This window comes from Gigantopelta aegis, chromosome 4 (genome assembly GCF_016097555.1).
Source record: "Gigantopelta aegis isolate Gae_Host chromosome 4, Gae_host_genome, whole genome shotgun sequence".
Classification (NCBI taxonomy): domain Eukaryota; kingdom Metazoa; phylum Mollusca; class Gastropoda; order Neomphalida; family Peltospiridae; genus Gigantopelta; species Gigantopelta aegis.
In genome coordinates, this window is record NC_054702.1 from 50,780,055 (window position 1) to 50,794,558 (window position 14,504).

At 35.7% G+C, this 14,504-nt stretch overlaps 1 protein-coding gene across 1 annotated transcript; it reads left to right on the forward strand.

Annotated features, from left to right (window-relative positions):
- On the forward strand, positions 1-11,941 carry LOC121370689 (TATA-box-binding protein-like). Its single transcript, XM_041496092.1, has 7 exons — positions 1-378; positions 4,462-4,631; positions 5,082-5,261; positions 8,083-8,146; positions 8,957-9,060; positions 9,757-9,851; positions 10,591-11,941. Exons 1-7 carry the CDS (start codon positions 322-324, stop codon positions 10,662-10,664), a joined length of 744 nt encoding a protein of 247 aa, XP_041352026.1. The 5' UTR covers positions 1-321; the 3' UTR covers positions 10,665-11,941.
- The last annotated feature ends 2,563 nt before the right edge of the window (positions 11,942-14,504 follow it).

Below are 14,504 nucleotides of genomic sequence, written 5' to 3' on the forward strand. Positions count from 1 at the left end.
TCCGGCAAAATGACTGCTGTATTGTCGGAGCATGGATTTTTTATAAATTGCATTTAAATTGTTGTTCAATTAACATTTTAAATACTTATTTAAAAAATATTAAAATGGAACCAGTATACTTTTGTAAATCACTGTAAACAGACAATGAGCATTCTGTTGCCCTAGACATATTTTTAATCATTCGAGTTGGCGTCGCTAACCAACTCTTCAGTCTCTTGCAGTCTTGGAAGTTGAACTCGGGACAACTGCTAACTCTTCCAAATCGTTACGTCAGAAAAATTTACTGTATGCTTTTCAAAACTTCGCACTCCTGACTTAAAGATGGATGGTAGTGGATTCACGCCATTTGGGTCTGGTCTGACTCCTCAGCCCCAGCAGGTAGCCAACATAGAACATTTTGTCAATTGTTATGACAGCCATCTTTCAGTTTCAGATAATAATTTTTGATTCTAAACCCAATAAATATAACGCAACTTGTCATAATTTCACCGTGAATAATTTTTTATTCCAAATAGTACACTTTTAAAAAGTATAATATTTCATTTCCAAATAAGTCGTGCATTCATAATCATAAGACAAAAAACATCCAATAGCAATTTTCCATTGAAAGTTCCAGTGTTCTGGAAATGGAAGTGTCATGACATTAGTTTATTGTTACTTGGGATATGCAAAGTTATAAACAGACTCCAAGAAATAGTTTTATGTTAAAACAAATTTTTTAAAGCGGCAGTATCCAGAATATTTTTATTATTTAAGCATATAGAACAGAAAATCCAATTACGTTTGGTGCATATATGATGCCGCACTCCGCATTGGTTTCACAACGCTGGCTTATCCAGGTCAAAAACAAAGCCATTATTTTGAATGTGAGATACTTTTGGCGGGCTCATACCGATCTCGGTTTTCATTGGCTTATCACAAGTATAGAATTCCCCAACGTGAGATTTCGCAATTTTTGAACAAATTTAACTGTTGATTTGAGAGGTCGTCTCATATCTCCAAAACAGATTTATATCCATAGAGGTATGGTTAAACGCCTTTCCAGGGGTCGGTGGGTGGGGGATTTGCCGTGACATTTTGACAGTGGCCAACTGTTGGCATACGCGTTACATGTAAGGGGGTGTTACTAATTACGTAACGCTCTAGGGGTAGAGGAAGAGGGTACTGTGTTCAATTTACTTAAATTTTTTCAAGACTATATGTTATTTTTATTCATTACTTAGACCTAAAAAGGTGTTTTTTGGAAATGCGCAGTCAGTCTAGGATCGATCCCCATCGGCGGGTATGTAAAAGACCATGGTATGTGATATCCCGTCTGTGGGATGGTACATATACTCTTCAAAAGAAGAAACGCAAAACCACATTGTCGTAACATTTGGAGAATTGATTTAATTATTGAATGGTGAGTCCGATAATTACCAAATGTTGCAGGATTGTTCACAATTCACTCTAGTCCATTGTGAGTAAGTGATAGGACACACCACCAAGGTCAAGGTCATCTGGAGTCAATACCGGGTGTGGCTTCCGCGTGTGTTGACAACTGCCTGGCACCGCCTGCCCATTGAAGCAACCAGAGTACGGATGACGTCCCGGGGGATGGTGGCCCACTCGGCCTGCAAGGCTGCTGCCAGCTCGGGCAGGGTCTGGGGCTGTGGTTGTCGCTGTCGGAGGCGTCGGTCCAACTCGTCCCATAGATGCTCAATTGGGTTCAAATCCGGTGATATCGATGGCCAAGGAAGGACATTAATGTTGTTGTTCTGTAGGAAAGCCGTTGTGAGACGTGCTGTGTGAGCCTGGCGTTGTCATGTTGGAACACTGCGTTGGCGTTGGCCATAACTGGAACGATGTGTGGCCGGAGGATCTGGTCAATGTAGCCCTGTGCATTCAGGTTGCCCTGCACGTGGACCATGTCAGTTCTGCCAGTGTGTGAGATGGCTGCCCACACCATGACACTACCCCCGCCGAATCTGTCCACTTCCTGCACGCAGTTTGCCGCATAACGTTCACCACGACGCCTATACACGCGACATCTTCCATCATGACGTCGGAGCAGAAATCGGGAATCGTCACTGAACCACACCTGTCTCCATCGCAGTTGAGGCCATTGTCGATGAATCTGGCACCACTGCAGTCGGAGTCGACGGTGTTGTGGTGTTAAGATGACACCTCGAACTGGACGTCTGGCACGAATTCCTACCTCACGTAGGCGGTTCCGTACGGTCTGGTCGGATATCCTGCGCAAACCTGGTATTGCTGCGGCTGTGGAGATGGCAGTAGTCAATCGTTCCCGAAGGTGGCGTCCCCGGATGTAGCGGTCCTGCCCGGGGGTAGTGACCCGTGGTCGACCGGATCTAGGGAGGTCACATGTTGATCCATGTTGCTGGTAACGGTCCCACAGTCTGGAGATGGTGCTTGGGGACACATGGAATGCCCTGGCAACGGCTGTTCTGGATTCGCCTGCGTCTAGTCGGCCGATGGCATTGTTTCTCTGCGGTTCACTGAGACGTGGCATGTCCTGGATTGTCAACTGTCGGCCAGATACAGAGGCCAGGCAAGCGAACACCCTGCACTTTTATACTGTCGGTGTTCATGTTGCACGTGCAGACAACGCACGTGCAGTGGTGACATGGTTTGCACGTGGCTGCGTTTTTGCGAATATTCACATTTTGGAACTTTATTGTACAGTAGCTGCGTTTTATCGAATGTAACCATGGGAATGTGTTTGGGACATGCAATGACCTTATATTCACAAAGCATGAACCGGTAGGAAACATAAAATCGGAGTTATAACCCATTTGTACCCTTTTGCGTTTCTTTTTTTGAAGAATATATAAACGATCCCTTGCTAAAAAAAAAAAAAAATGTGGCAGGTTTCCAAAGCACGTGTGCAGGGATTTCAGCGGGGCTGGAGTTATAGACTGTGTTGAGCGAAGTTTATATGGGGCCATGCTCCCCCAAAAAATACATTTCAATTTTTTTTAAGCTTGGGCAAGTAAGGGTTTCGACCTCCAATACCCTCCCCCTGCACATGCACCCGATTCCTCTAAGATTATATGTCAAAATTACCAAATGTTAGACTTCCAACAGCAGATGGAAGGAAGGATAGGATATGTTTTATTTAACGACGCACTCAACACATTTTATTTACGGTTGTATGGGGTCGGATAATTATTAAATCAATATGCTTTATCTTTGATGTCGTTAAACAACCCCACCCAAACTTTACCCTTTCCAAACGAAATAATATTTATTTGAATTTGTCGGTTTTAACACGTAAAATTAATACGTGAAAACGTTCATTGTCTACTTTAGTATATTTTATTTTAAAAATATATACATGATTAATGTGTTACTAGTATACAAACTAAACTTTGAAAGTTCTTCTAACACTTTATAAAATATCAATTCTGAAATAGGAAGGTACGACTGTCGATAAATCGTTGTCAAGATCAAACCGGTTTTAACTAAAGACTCTAGTACCGTATCCTCAACCGAACGTTCTTCGTACAGCGCAAGATTTCTCTTTTAATTTTTTGAGACGAACTCTACAATTTGAAATCGGCAAGTGCACGTGTTAACTGACACTGACAACAGGCTGTCGTTTGTGCTCGCCGAGCTATGGCGGCACAGGTGACGAATCAAGCGTATATGTTTGACGATATCCGTTCATAGCTAACACACCCAACTTTTTTAAAAGTGCATTTGAGCTTGTATTTCACATTTGTACATGATGTTATAATATGGTAACCAGAGAATGTAACTTTAAATGTATATTTTCTATCAGTTGAAAATGATTAGCATCTTGTACTATTTAATATTTTAAAATTGTGTAGTAATGTCTTGAACTTATCAAACGTTACTGAACAAAATGTTGCCTGGCTTTTCTTTCAGATTACAATCATTCAAAATTAGAGAAAAGGGTAAGAGGAAATATGTTGCACGTAATGGACACGTGTATGCACCGAAACAGAGAACTGAATAATAGAACTTGTGGAATAACTCAAGATGGCAGTTTTAAAAATATTTAAATTAAATTTTAAAAATGCAGAAATGATAAATATTTCACGAGAATTTACTAGCCCATCATAATTTTTACTATTCCGCCAGACTTTAGAACAATATATTATTGTTTAACAATAACATAATATACATTGTCTTCTCTTTAAATTATATATATATTGATAAACACATTGTTACGGACACTTGTTTAGTGTTCCCCCCAGGATTTTTGTTCAGAGGGTTGGCAGTTTGAAATAGTTACATGTACCGGTAGACAGCCCCCGAAGTGGACAAAAAGGGTAGGGTGAGGGGGATAACCACCATAACAAAAATAAGTAGCGCAAAAGAAAATCAGTACAATTCAGTACTAAACCAGAATATTGCAGAGGTCCATATAAGTGAGACATCATTTTATTATTATTTTAAATACCTTTTCATGTATATTGTCATTTTACTTTGCAGAGTCCACTGCTTTCTCCCGCATTAAGTGGATTTGGACTGGGTGCAACACCAAACCCTGTACTGCCACCTTCCAATGCCAGTCTTTACCCACCAACTCCCGGTGGTCCCATGACCCCCATTTCACCAGCTACACCAGCATCAGAGGGATCAGGAATAAGACCACAACTACAGTAAGTAATAGAGGCTACCAAATTGTTGCTCACACATAGATCTTAAAAACAAATTCAGAATAGCCAAAAAAAACACCCCCAAAACATATTGGCATATATTAATATTTAAGAATAATGGGCAACTGAAGAAAGGTATGTGGCATTCTGCACAAATACATGTATGTATTTTCTGTATAACTACATATTCTGTATTGGCCACATATTTTATATCTTGAGTACTTACTAAATATACTTTGGTTGTTCCTTATAGATAGGCTTGATTAATTAATATTTTTGAACTAGTTTATTGCGATTTCTTGGGCAGTTAGTAAAACCAGTTCTTTTTTGAAGGTGATAAATTTAAATAATTGATGAATACCTTATAATATTTGAAACTTAAACTCCTTGCATTTTAATGCATATGATATGTTTTAATAACACTGTTAACATGCTACATGTGTTTGTTTTTAGAAATATTGTTTGCACCGTAAATCTGGGCTGCAGACTGGATCTGAAGAAAATTGCTCTTCATGCTCGAAATGCAGAGTACAACCCAAAGCGATTTGCAGCAGTCATCATGAGAATACGTGAACCCAGAACCACTGCTCTTATTTTCAGTTCAGGCAAAATGGTTTGTACAGGAGCAAAGAGGTAAATTTAATATATTTTCTGAGGGATTATAACTTGAACCTCCCCACCCCAGTCCTCCACCTTGCATAATTTCATTAACACATGCCTGCATGTACTTGAAATTAAAAGGAAGTAAGTCCCTGACACAAAAGGGACCATCTTGTTGGAACAGTTATTGTTTAGATAAACAAAAGGGCATAATCAATGTACGATAACTGTCTGATGGTCATTAATTACAAAACTTCATTATTAACAATACCTTCTGCCCCCACACCTGGAAAACCGGTCATAAAGAAATGTTAACTGGTGCTGATGAAACAGAGAGGATAATAAACAAGTTACCAGTTATCAAATTTATGTACCGAGGGAAATAATTTTCAGTTGTCACAAGCTTTAGCGACAAATGAAAATTATTTCATGCGGGACATAAATTTGATAATAACTGGTACCGAGTTCATTATTCTATTTATTACCTCGGCTATTGTTTTTTCTAAAAGCCTTTATTTTCGACATAACATGTATAGAAACGATGTAAACCACTTTACACGCTGTTCTGAATATTACTATAACTGTATTTTAATCACGTTCACAGATAATGTTCAAAAACAAGAGTTCTCTTTATTCTGCTAAATAATCAATAATCGATAAAATTACATTGTTATAAATTTTATGCTGAAAACAGAGAGCCATAAACGCAAATTCTTTAAACTACATGACATCATATTGTGTGTTTGCCAAATCATGATGATGTCATATTTACTACCGACAATGTTATTGGTTTGTAAGTGTGAAATCATCCAATTGTATTATTTGTTAAACCAATGTAGAATATTTCTCGCTGAGAAAATATTGAAAATATTTTCCCAGTTATTAGTGACCACTGGGGTAATAAAACGTTTTATGTATGAACTAATTCAGCGCCTTAATTATTTTACCACGTAGAAAATAAATGAAATCTCTTTGTTTATGTACATATCATTGAACCACGAAGTCGTCTTATGGTGTACATATCTAAATGGAAATGATTTTTGAGTGTTCTGCACTCGGTTTTATAACTTACTCTTCTTTGGCTAGTGGACAACATTTTTTTACTAGCCAAGCTAAAAATGTTACTCGCCACAGTGTGACACTACTCATTTTGTATCATTTATGAATGTGTTGTAACCATCATAACATTATAGATGACTTATGCTGCTAAATTAAATAAATAGCTTGAAACAGTGAAATTGTTGAATCATGAGGGAGGTGGGAGGGACTGTAATTACAATTCTATGCCTCATATGACTGCTATTTTTTTCCTACATATCCTACCATTTAACTAAAATATTATTTTGTGGGTGGTGGGTATACAAAACAAATATCTCTTCCCTCATTTGATTTATGCCAGCAACATGCTTGCTAATTTTTCTACAATAGGTATAGTGCATTGTGTCAGTATTATCGTCATGTTGAAGCCACAGAAACTGAAGTTTCATTAAATTTTCTATGTTTTTTGGCTGGCTGTTTCGGTTTCAGCTGCAGATTTCTCAGATTGGCTTCAATTCATTTGACTTTTAAGTACTTGTTTCACCTGTCTCGTCTTCTTGATTAGCATTTGAAGTTTTAGATTTTTGTTTTTCTAAAGAATTGTAATATTTTAAACTTTTGCCGCTTTGAAAGTTTTCGCTGTGCTTCTACATGGTGGGCAGGAACAGAGCATACATCTACATACTAAACACAGCAAGAAAAAAGAAAAGAAAAACGCTAACTGGGGCTGCATTTGATTTGAACGATTGTAGAAACGTGCGTAATGGGTTAGCAGATCAAACACAACACTTGTGTCCGTTCAATAATTACATAGTGGAAACTTTGGCAGGTTTACTTTTTACCCTGCTCCACATAACATTTTGTAACGTAAGACCACTATTCCTTCTAAAATTATGTAACACTTTGTCACCCCGTCCACGTTTCACTGCCACAGTTATGCAATTTAACCAGCATTATTCGGTTTGCATTTTTTTTTTTTTAATTTATTATTTTAAATAAATAATTGATTAAAAATTCATCTAATAGAAAATATGGCCATATATCGTTGCCGGTGTTTAGTTTATGCTTTAAAAAAAATCACTTTGTTTTAAAGACGTCAGTAAGTAAGTCTTGACCAGCAACCCCTCCCCTCCCCCATAACGTTTGTAACGCATCGCATAGTGCATCAAAGAGCATTACGTAACTGTTGAAATGCTTATTTTGTAATGCATTGTTTAATAATCAGTCACCATTTTGCACGTTTGGTTACAATGTGTATAGTATGAACAGTGAGTGAGCAACCTTTACTTGATTTTGTACTCATGTTCTTCAATCGAATGCAACCACCAATAATGTACCATAGTGAATCGGTTATGTATAATACAATACAGTATTCGGAACTTCTTTATTACATACATGATCCAGAAATCGATATCATTTGAGATATTCCAAATGGTTGTCTGCATTAAAATAACACACCAATCGAAATACCTGGATTGTTTTCGCGAGTATCTGGATTGTTTTCGCCAAATCACTAAAATCAACGATGAGTTCCGAACGGTACCGACAATTAATACGGAATTCACAGTGATCAATCAGACAACTTCGTAAATAACGAAATGTTCCGACTGCACAATGATATCAACAAATTTCATTTGTTTTCGCTGTTAGGACTCTGAACACACATGACAAATAATTTAATAGTAATACTTAAACGTTTTTGGAGTCAGTCGCCAGATGGCGACAATAATAAATTCAATCAGTCAACATTTTGGTAGCAACGTAGAACACTGTTTTTGTTTTATTTATTGTACTTTTCTTTGTCTTATATTTCCAGTGAAGACCTAGCTAAGCTTGCTGCTCGTAAATATGCAAGAATTGTGCAAAAGTTGGATTTTCCAGTAAGTATGCATATACAGTGAAACCTGTCTAAACTGGATGCTGAACAAAGTGGAATCTTATAAAAACCAGCCAGGTTTTATGGTCCTGAATTTTATAAATTCTAAAATGCAACTCTTTAAACACAGGATCCTGTCTAAATCAGATAAATATTAGGTTCCTGATTCTGGTTAGACAGGTTTCAACGTATATATTTTACACAATTGTGTGTATGCTTTTAAGTATATTAAATGCACCATTCATTGCAAAGTTGTGGGATATGCATTGTTCCAAAGTAGGAGACTTCTTTTGTAAAGTGTGCATCTAATCTGTAATGAATCTAAAGTACAGGAATGTTTGTTTCGTGACAACTCAACACCTTTTAAACTTTAGCTGTTTGGTGTCAAACATGTTTATTGCAGCACACTTTCTAAACTGGGGATGAGGAAACACTGCTGCTACATATTTTATTGCTATTAAATATCAGCAGTGGATCCTTCCCATAGTGTTTTCTAGACCCAGTGATTTTTAGCGATCGTGAAAAAGACAGATTTTGCAGAATTCCTATTGTGAAACAGAATTATGATTTTCGGCAAAGTTTAAAAAAACTGTTAGCATTTTTCTATTGTCAGACGCTGTAAAACTGACAATTAAACATCCAATAGTCTGGAATTGTGCGTTTTGTTTACTAACTTGCAGTTGCTGTCTCTTGATAATATTAAAGAGAAATTTGGATTTAAAAATTGTTTGTGATTATTATTGGTTCTATGTATGATTAATCTTGCTGGCTGTAATAATTATGGTTAATTCATTTGCTTCAACTTTCTTTTCAGGCCAAGTTTTTAGATTTCAAAATCCAGAATATGGTGGGAAGCTGTGATGTAAAGTTCCCTATACGTCTTGAAGGTTTAGTGCTTACACACAGTCAGTTTTCAAGGTAAGACTTTTAAACAATTCAGCCATTTGCTGCAGAATGCATTAAAACATTTTTTTTAATTACAAAAATTTTGAAGATTTGTATAGAGTTAAATATTTAAACCAAGATTTTGTGGCATAGATATGGTCTGAAGAAAAGGGGTCATTGTATATGTCAAGGACACAATGTGTCAATTTCCTTTTTAATATGTAACCAAATAATAAAAAATATCTTAGACAAACAAAACAACAAAATAATTTAATATATTTGTACGTTTACTCTGTTAAGACTGCTAATCACAGAGGGATTAGTTTCACATGTTGCTGTGTTTGTCTTTTATTGTTTATTAGTAATGTTAAAAAAATTTCATTGCAAAAGGACCAGTTTTTGGTCTAATATGGTACACGGAAACATTAATATGTAAAAAAAAAAAAAAAAAATCATGAGTTGATGAAACAATGTGGTACACTGGCATATCATTGCAGCATTTATATTTACCTGAAAAAAGATTTCATGTTGATAAACATATAACTGCAGATGTTGACATTGTTGTGTATAAAATCCTGTATTGGCAACATAAAATGATGTAACAGAACATGTGACTGCCGAGGTTGGTTGACGACATAACATTAACACTTCAATGGCAAAGTTTGAATCATAAAACTAGCTAAAGGATGAATTTGCTATATTCTATTTCTCACATGTATTGTTTTTCAGCTACGAACCTGAACTGTTTCCTGGTCTTATTTATCGAATGGTTAAACCCAGAATTGTGCTGCTCATTTTTGTCTCAGGAAAAGTTGTACTCACAGGTCAGTCAGTTGGTCAGACACTGTACGCATATTAGACCCAGCTTAGGTTGATTGAATGGCTTTTCAAATGCATAATGCTGAAGTTTCAAAACATCGGTCAGACAGATTCTGTCCTAATTATTTAGTTTATAATAAATGTAAATTTGTTAATTAAAGTTTGTTTCATTTAACGACACCATTAGAGCACATTAATTAATCATCGACTATTGGATATCAAACATTTGGTAATTCTGACACGTAGTTATTAGGATACCTGCTACATGATCCTAATGCATCAAGGGATCTTTTGTATGCACTTTCCAACAGACAGGAAAACACATACCACGGCCTTTGACCAGTTGTGGTGCACTGGTTGGAACGAGAAAAAATCCAGTCAGCTGAATGGATCCACCGAGGTGGTTTGATCCTGCGATGCAAGCACCTCAAGTGAGCACTCAACCGACTGAGCTCGATCCCACCCCTTGTTAATTACTACAGAGCTAGAGCAATTTTTGTTTTGATAATTCAGCATTATGCTTTTTTAAAACCACATAAAGCTTATTATTTCAGCAAGTATCATCATGATAATAATGTTTTCATGCAAACGTCTAATATTTTGTAAACAAAAATTAATTATTTTAAGTATTCCACGATTGGTATGTTTCTTTATACTTTGTAATAATAATGATGTTTCTGCTAGGTGAAGGAAGTATTGCATCATATTCCCATAGTTATGAACACATACATTATTCTTTTGCAGGTGCCAAAGTACGGGAAGAGATCTATGAAGCTTTTGAAAATATTTATCCAATATTGAAGGGATTCAGAAAGTGACCTAACGTGTTACATGCAAATCATTCTTTTCATGACAGACTGATTTTGATTGCCTCAGTATCAACAGGGCTTTCAAAAAACGTGACATATCCATGGGAAATGTAAGATTTTGCAGTTGTTCAGTGAGCAGAACCAAATAGAACAGTGTGCTGCAAGGTGAAACTAAAGACTAATAAATCACCATTGTACATATTCTCATGAGTGGAATGAAACCAGAAGTGCTATAAACATGCATGCTGCTTGATACATGCACGTTTGTCCTTCACATTTGGACAGTAGCCATGCTGTGATAATATGAAGAATAAAATGGAGATTTTTGTGTAAGAGGAATGCCATTCCCCATACATGTATTCCATGAAAACAAAGAGACAATATGTATCATCAAAACAGGTTGACCATCTTACTGTTTTCATCATCCAGCCCTGGACCCAGCTAGTTGTCCAGTGCATCTGTGTCAAGCTTACGAGAGCAGTGGTATTACAAGATGTCTTCATCACTGATAAAGAAATATCCAAAATTCCACCAGAATTTGTGATTTTAATATCCCCTTTAAAATATTCCTGTCCTTTTGCCTGAATTTTACCTCAAAATAATAAGGTCTGGGAAAACAAGATTTAAAAAAAAAAAATAAGAAAATTTAATCTGTTCTAGACATAATTATGAACTACTAAACCCATATAATTATACTGAACAAATTTTTCTTATTTAATGTGTTAAAAGGGATCTATTAGTCTGAGACAGTTTAATGCTAAAATGTATAAAGGGCCAGGTCATGAAATTTAAACTAGTGACTATGGACGTGATAGATTCCTCCTTGATCAGCTAATATGTGTTCTTGGTATGACTTTTCTCAGGCATTCAGTTATGGATGTATGATCCATAGAACCAAGATGCTTACATTCATGTAATGCAGATTATATTTTGGTTCTGTCCTGGTGCAGATTGACATTCTATAGCCGATGATTAATAAATCAATGTGCTCTAGTGGTGTTGTTAAACAAAACAAACTTTGTATTGAGAAAAGAACCCCATCACTATGCCACTGGTACAGTCATAACAAAATTCTGTTATCAGCATTTGAAAACATGTTGATGTAACTTGTGAAAGACCTGATGACGATATTTCATTTACAAGACTTCGAGTTGTCTTGTTTGAAATCCAAGTGTGCGTATTTTATTCAATTCACAATGAATCAATATTTGTAAATTGTATGTTAGCATGTATATATGTGCATTATTTTTGTGTATAACATTTTGTTATAAACAGGTGCAAAATTATTAATGTGGTCTGGCTCTTTGTTCTTTCAAAATATCCATATGTAAAAGAATAACATACATTTACATACTCCATAAGCCCATCTATGACTATGGGAGAAAACAGATACTTAAATTTTCATTTGTGGTAATGGTTTATTCTCATTTATATTACAGTGAAACTCCTCGAAACTGGACACCCCCAGGATAAAATAAAAAGTCTGGTTTTAAGAGGTATCCAGTTTAGAGAGGATATCTTCTGGACGTATTTGAAAAGGCGTCACCAAAAATGTCCGCTTTTGAGGGAATTCTGGCTTTGAGAGGTTTCACTGTACTGCAAAATTCGGCTTTTGAAAAAAATCATAAGAAAAACCCACCCCAAAATCTCGCTATAAGCAGACATAAGAATAGCTTCATCCTAACAAAAGAATATTTTTAAAAATAAGAAATTCTATAAATCATGCAGCAAAGACATGAATTTAGTTGTATAATTTGTCATATTTATGGTACATGCAATTGTTTATTGATAAGCTAATGCAAAGATGTGGGACATTGTTCAATCACCAAATTATGAATAAATAAGTTTGTAACTTTTAATTGTAGAATGTAATATTTCTCCACATAACAGATTGGTTATAGTGATTTCCCTAGAAATTTGGCAAGGCATGGTAGACTAAAACTTTTGGGGCATTTTCACCATTTTTGGGGCACTTGTTTTTCATTAAGAATACAATTTTTTTTATTCAAATAAACATTAATGTAATTTATGAGCTTGCTTTAATAAATGAATGGAAAAAAGATATAAAAGACATATTTTATTAATTAATAATACCTTTTTGGGTGTTTTATAAAGACAATTTTAGAATTAATTAGTGAAAAAGGCTTGTTTAATCTCAGGGCAGCATGGTGCTGATTAAGGCATGATGGTGCTAGACTATTGAGGCATGGTGCTGCACCATGCTAAAACAAGCTAGGGAAAACACTAGGTTACTTAACCAACATGCAAACTGAATGCTGCTTTACATAAAATATAATCTGACTAGACCTACATCTATACAGATATGCAACTAAATCTACATGTATACAGGCACATCTAAAAATGATAATACCCTGAAAGGATTTTTGTTTTTTTGAAAATGAAAAACTGGTTTTATTTTGTCCCGTGGTATTGTTATTTTCCAGTTATATGTTGTTTTCATTTATAATTTTATCATATACCATAATTATATCGGAGTATGACAAATATTTTGAAAAGTCACTAGCCACAGGCCTAGTGGGTTTGTGAAAACCACTAGCCCACCAAGATAAAGTACTAGCCCAAATTCCTGATCAATTATAAGTGGATTTTTATATAATTTTTGTAACATTACACATTTACGAGATTAACAGCAAAATAAAACAAACACTTAAATCATGTTGTAACTTTTTTCAAACACACAAGCATATGTGTATAATTTATACACTATATAGGCTACATAGGTACGTATGGTACATTCCTTCTTTGATGCCCAATGGCTGATACTAGTTAAATTAAAAACTTGACATAGTCAAACTATTGTCCAAAAAGGCATTTAAACAAAAACAAAAAAATATATGGCAAATATTTATTAATTTATTGATTTTATTTTCGTTGCAAAATAGTTTATACATCTGGCCACAATACGAAATGCTACATGTTCCAACACATTTACTAAATTACAGAGGACATCTCATTTAACCCGTATTGTACCAATGTTTATGCAAAATACAAATTGTCATAAATATGGAAACATTTCAATCCAAAATGCTAATCAGTACATTATACATTAATCTACAATACAATATCTAATAATTGGACAAAGTCACTCTTTATTTAACAAATTACAGACCATGACTAAAAACAAAATTTAATTGGATCTCCACTACATGTACAAATGTATGTTTATAGTGCACTATTGAGTTGGAGTAAATATAATTTATTCAATTTGAGTTGCTGCCCAAGGCTCCATTCCATGAAGTGATTTTAGAGCACTTAAGGTGTTCTTAGTGCCAAGATCACTCCGTGGACTGTTTAAAGACACCACTAGAGCATATTGATTTATTCATCATCGGCTATAAGATATCAAATATCTGGTAATTCTGACATAGTCATAGAGAGGAAACATGCTACATTTTTAAATTAGTAGCAAGGGATCTTTTATATGCACCTTCCCACAGATAAGATAGCACATACCACGGCCTTTGATATACCAGTCATGCACTGGCTGGAACAAGAAATAATTGTAGTCCAATGGGACCACTGACAGGGATCGATCCTAGACCAACGCGCATCAGGTGAGCACTTTACAACTGAGCTATGACGCGTCCTCTTCATGGAACAGGGCCCCTGAACTACGTATATATATCAAGTCCACAGTATACCAACTGACAAAGAAAGAAAAATGTTTTATTTAATGACACACTCAACACATTTTATTTACGAATATATGGCGTCTGACATATGGTTAAGGACCACATAGATTTTGAGAGGAAACCCGCTGACGCCACTACATGGGCTATTCTTTCCGATTAGCAGCAAGGGATCTTTTATTTGCGCTTCCCACAGGCA

Excerpts from the sequence above, each read along its gene's own strand:
- LOC121370689 (XM_041496092.1), top strand. The coding sequence starts at position 322 with ATGGATGGTAGTGGATTCACGCCATTTGGGTCTGGTCTGACTCCTCAG. Across the intron at positions 379-4,461 it reads TGACTCCTCAGCCCCAGCAG|AGTCCACTGCTTTCTCCCGC; the intron begins GTAGCCAACATA and ends TTTACTTTGCAG. Across the intron at positions 9,852-10,590 it reads AGGAAAAGTTGTACTCACAG|GTGCCAAAGTACGGGAAGAG; the intron begins GTCAGTCAGTTG and ends ATTCTTTTGCAG.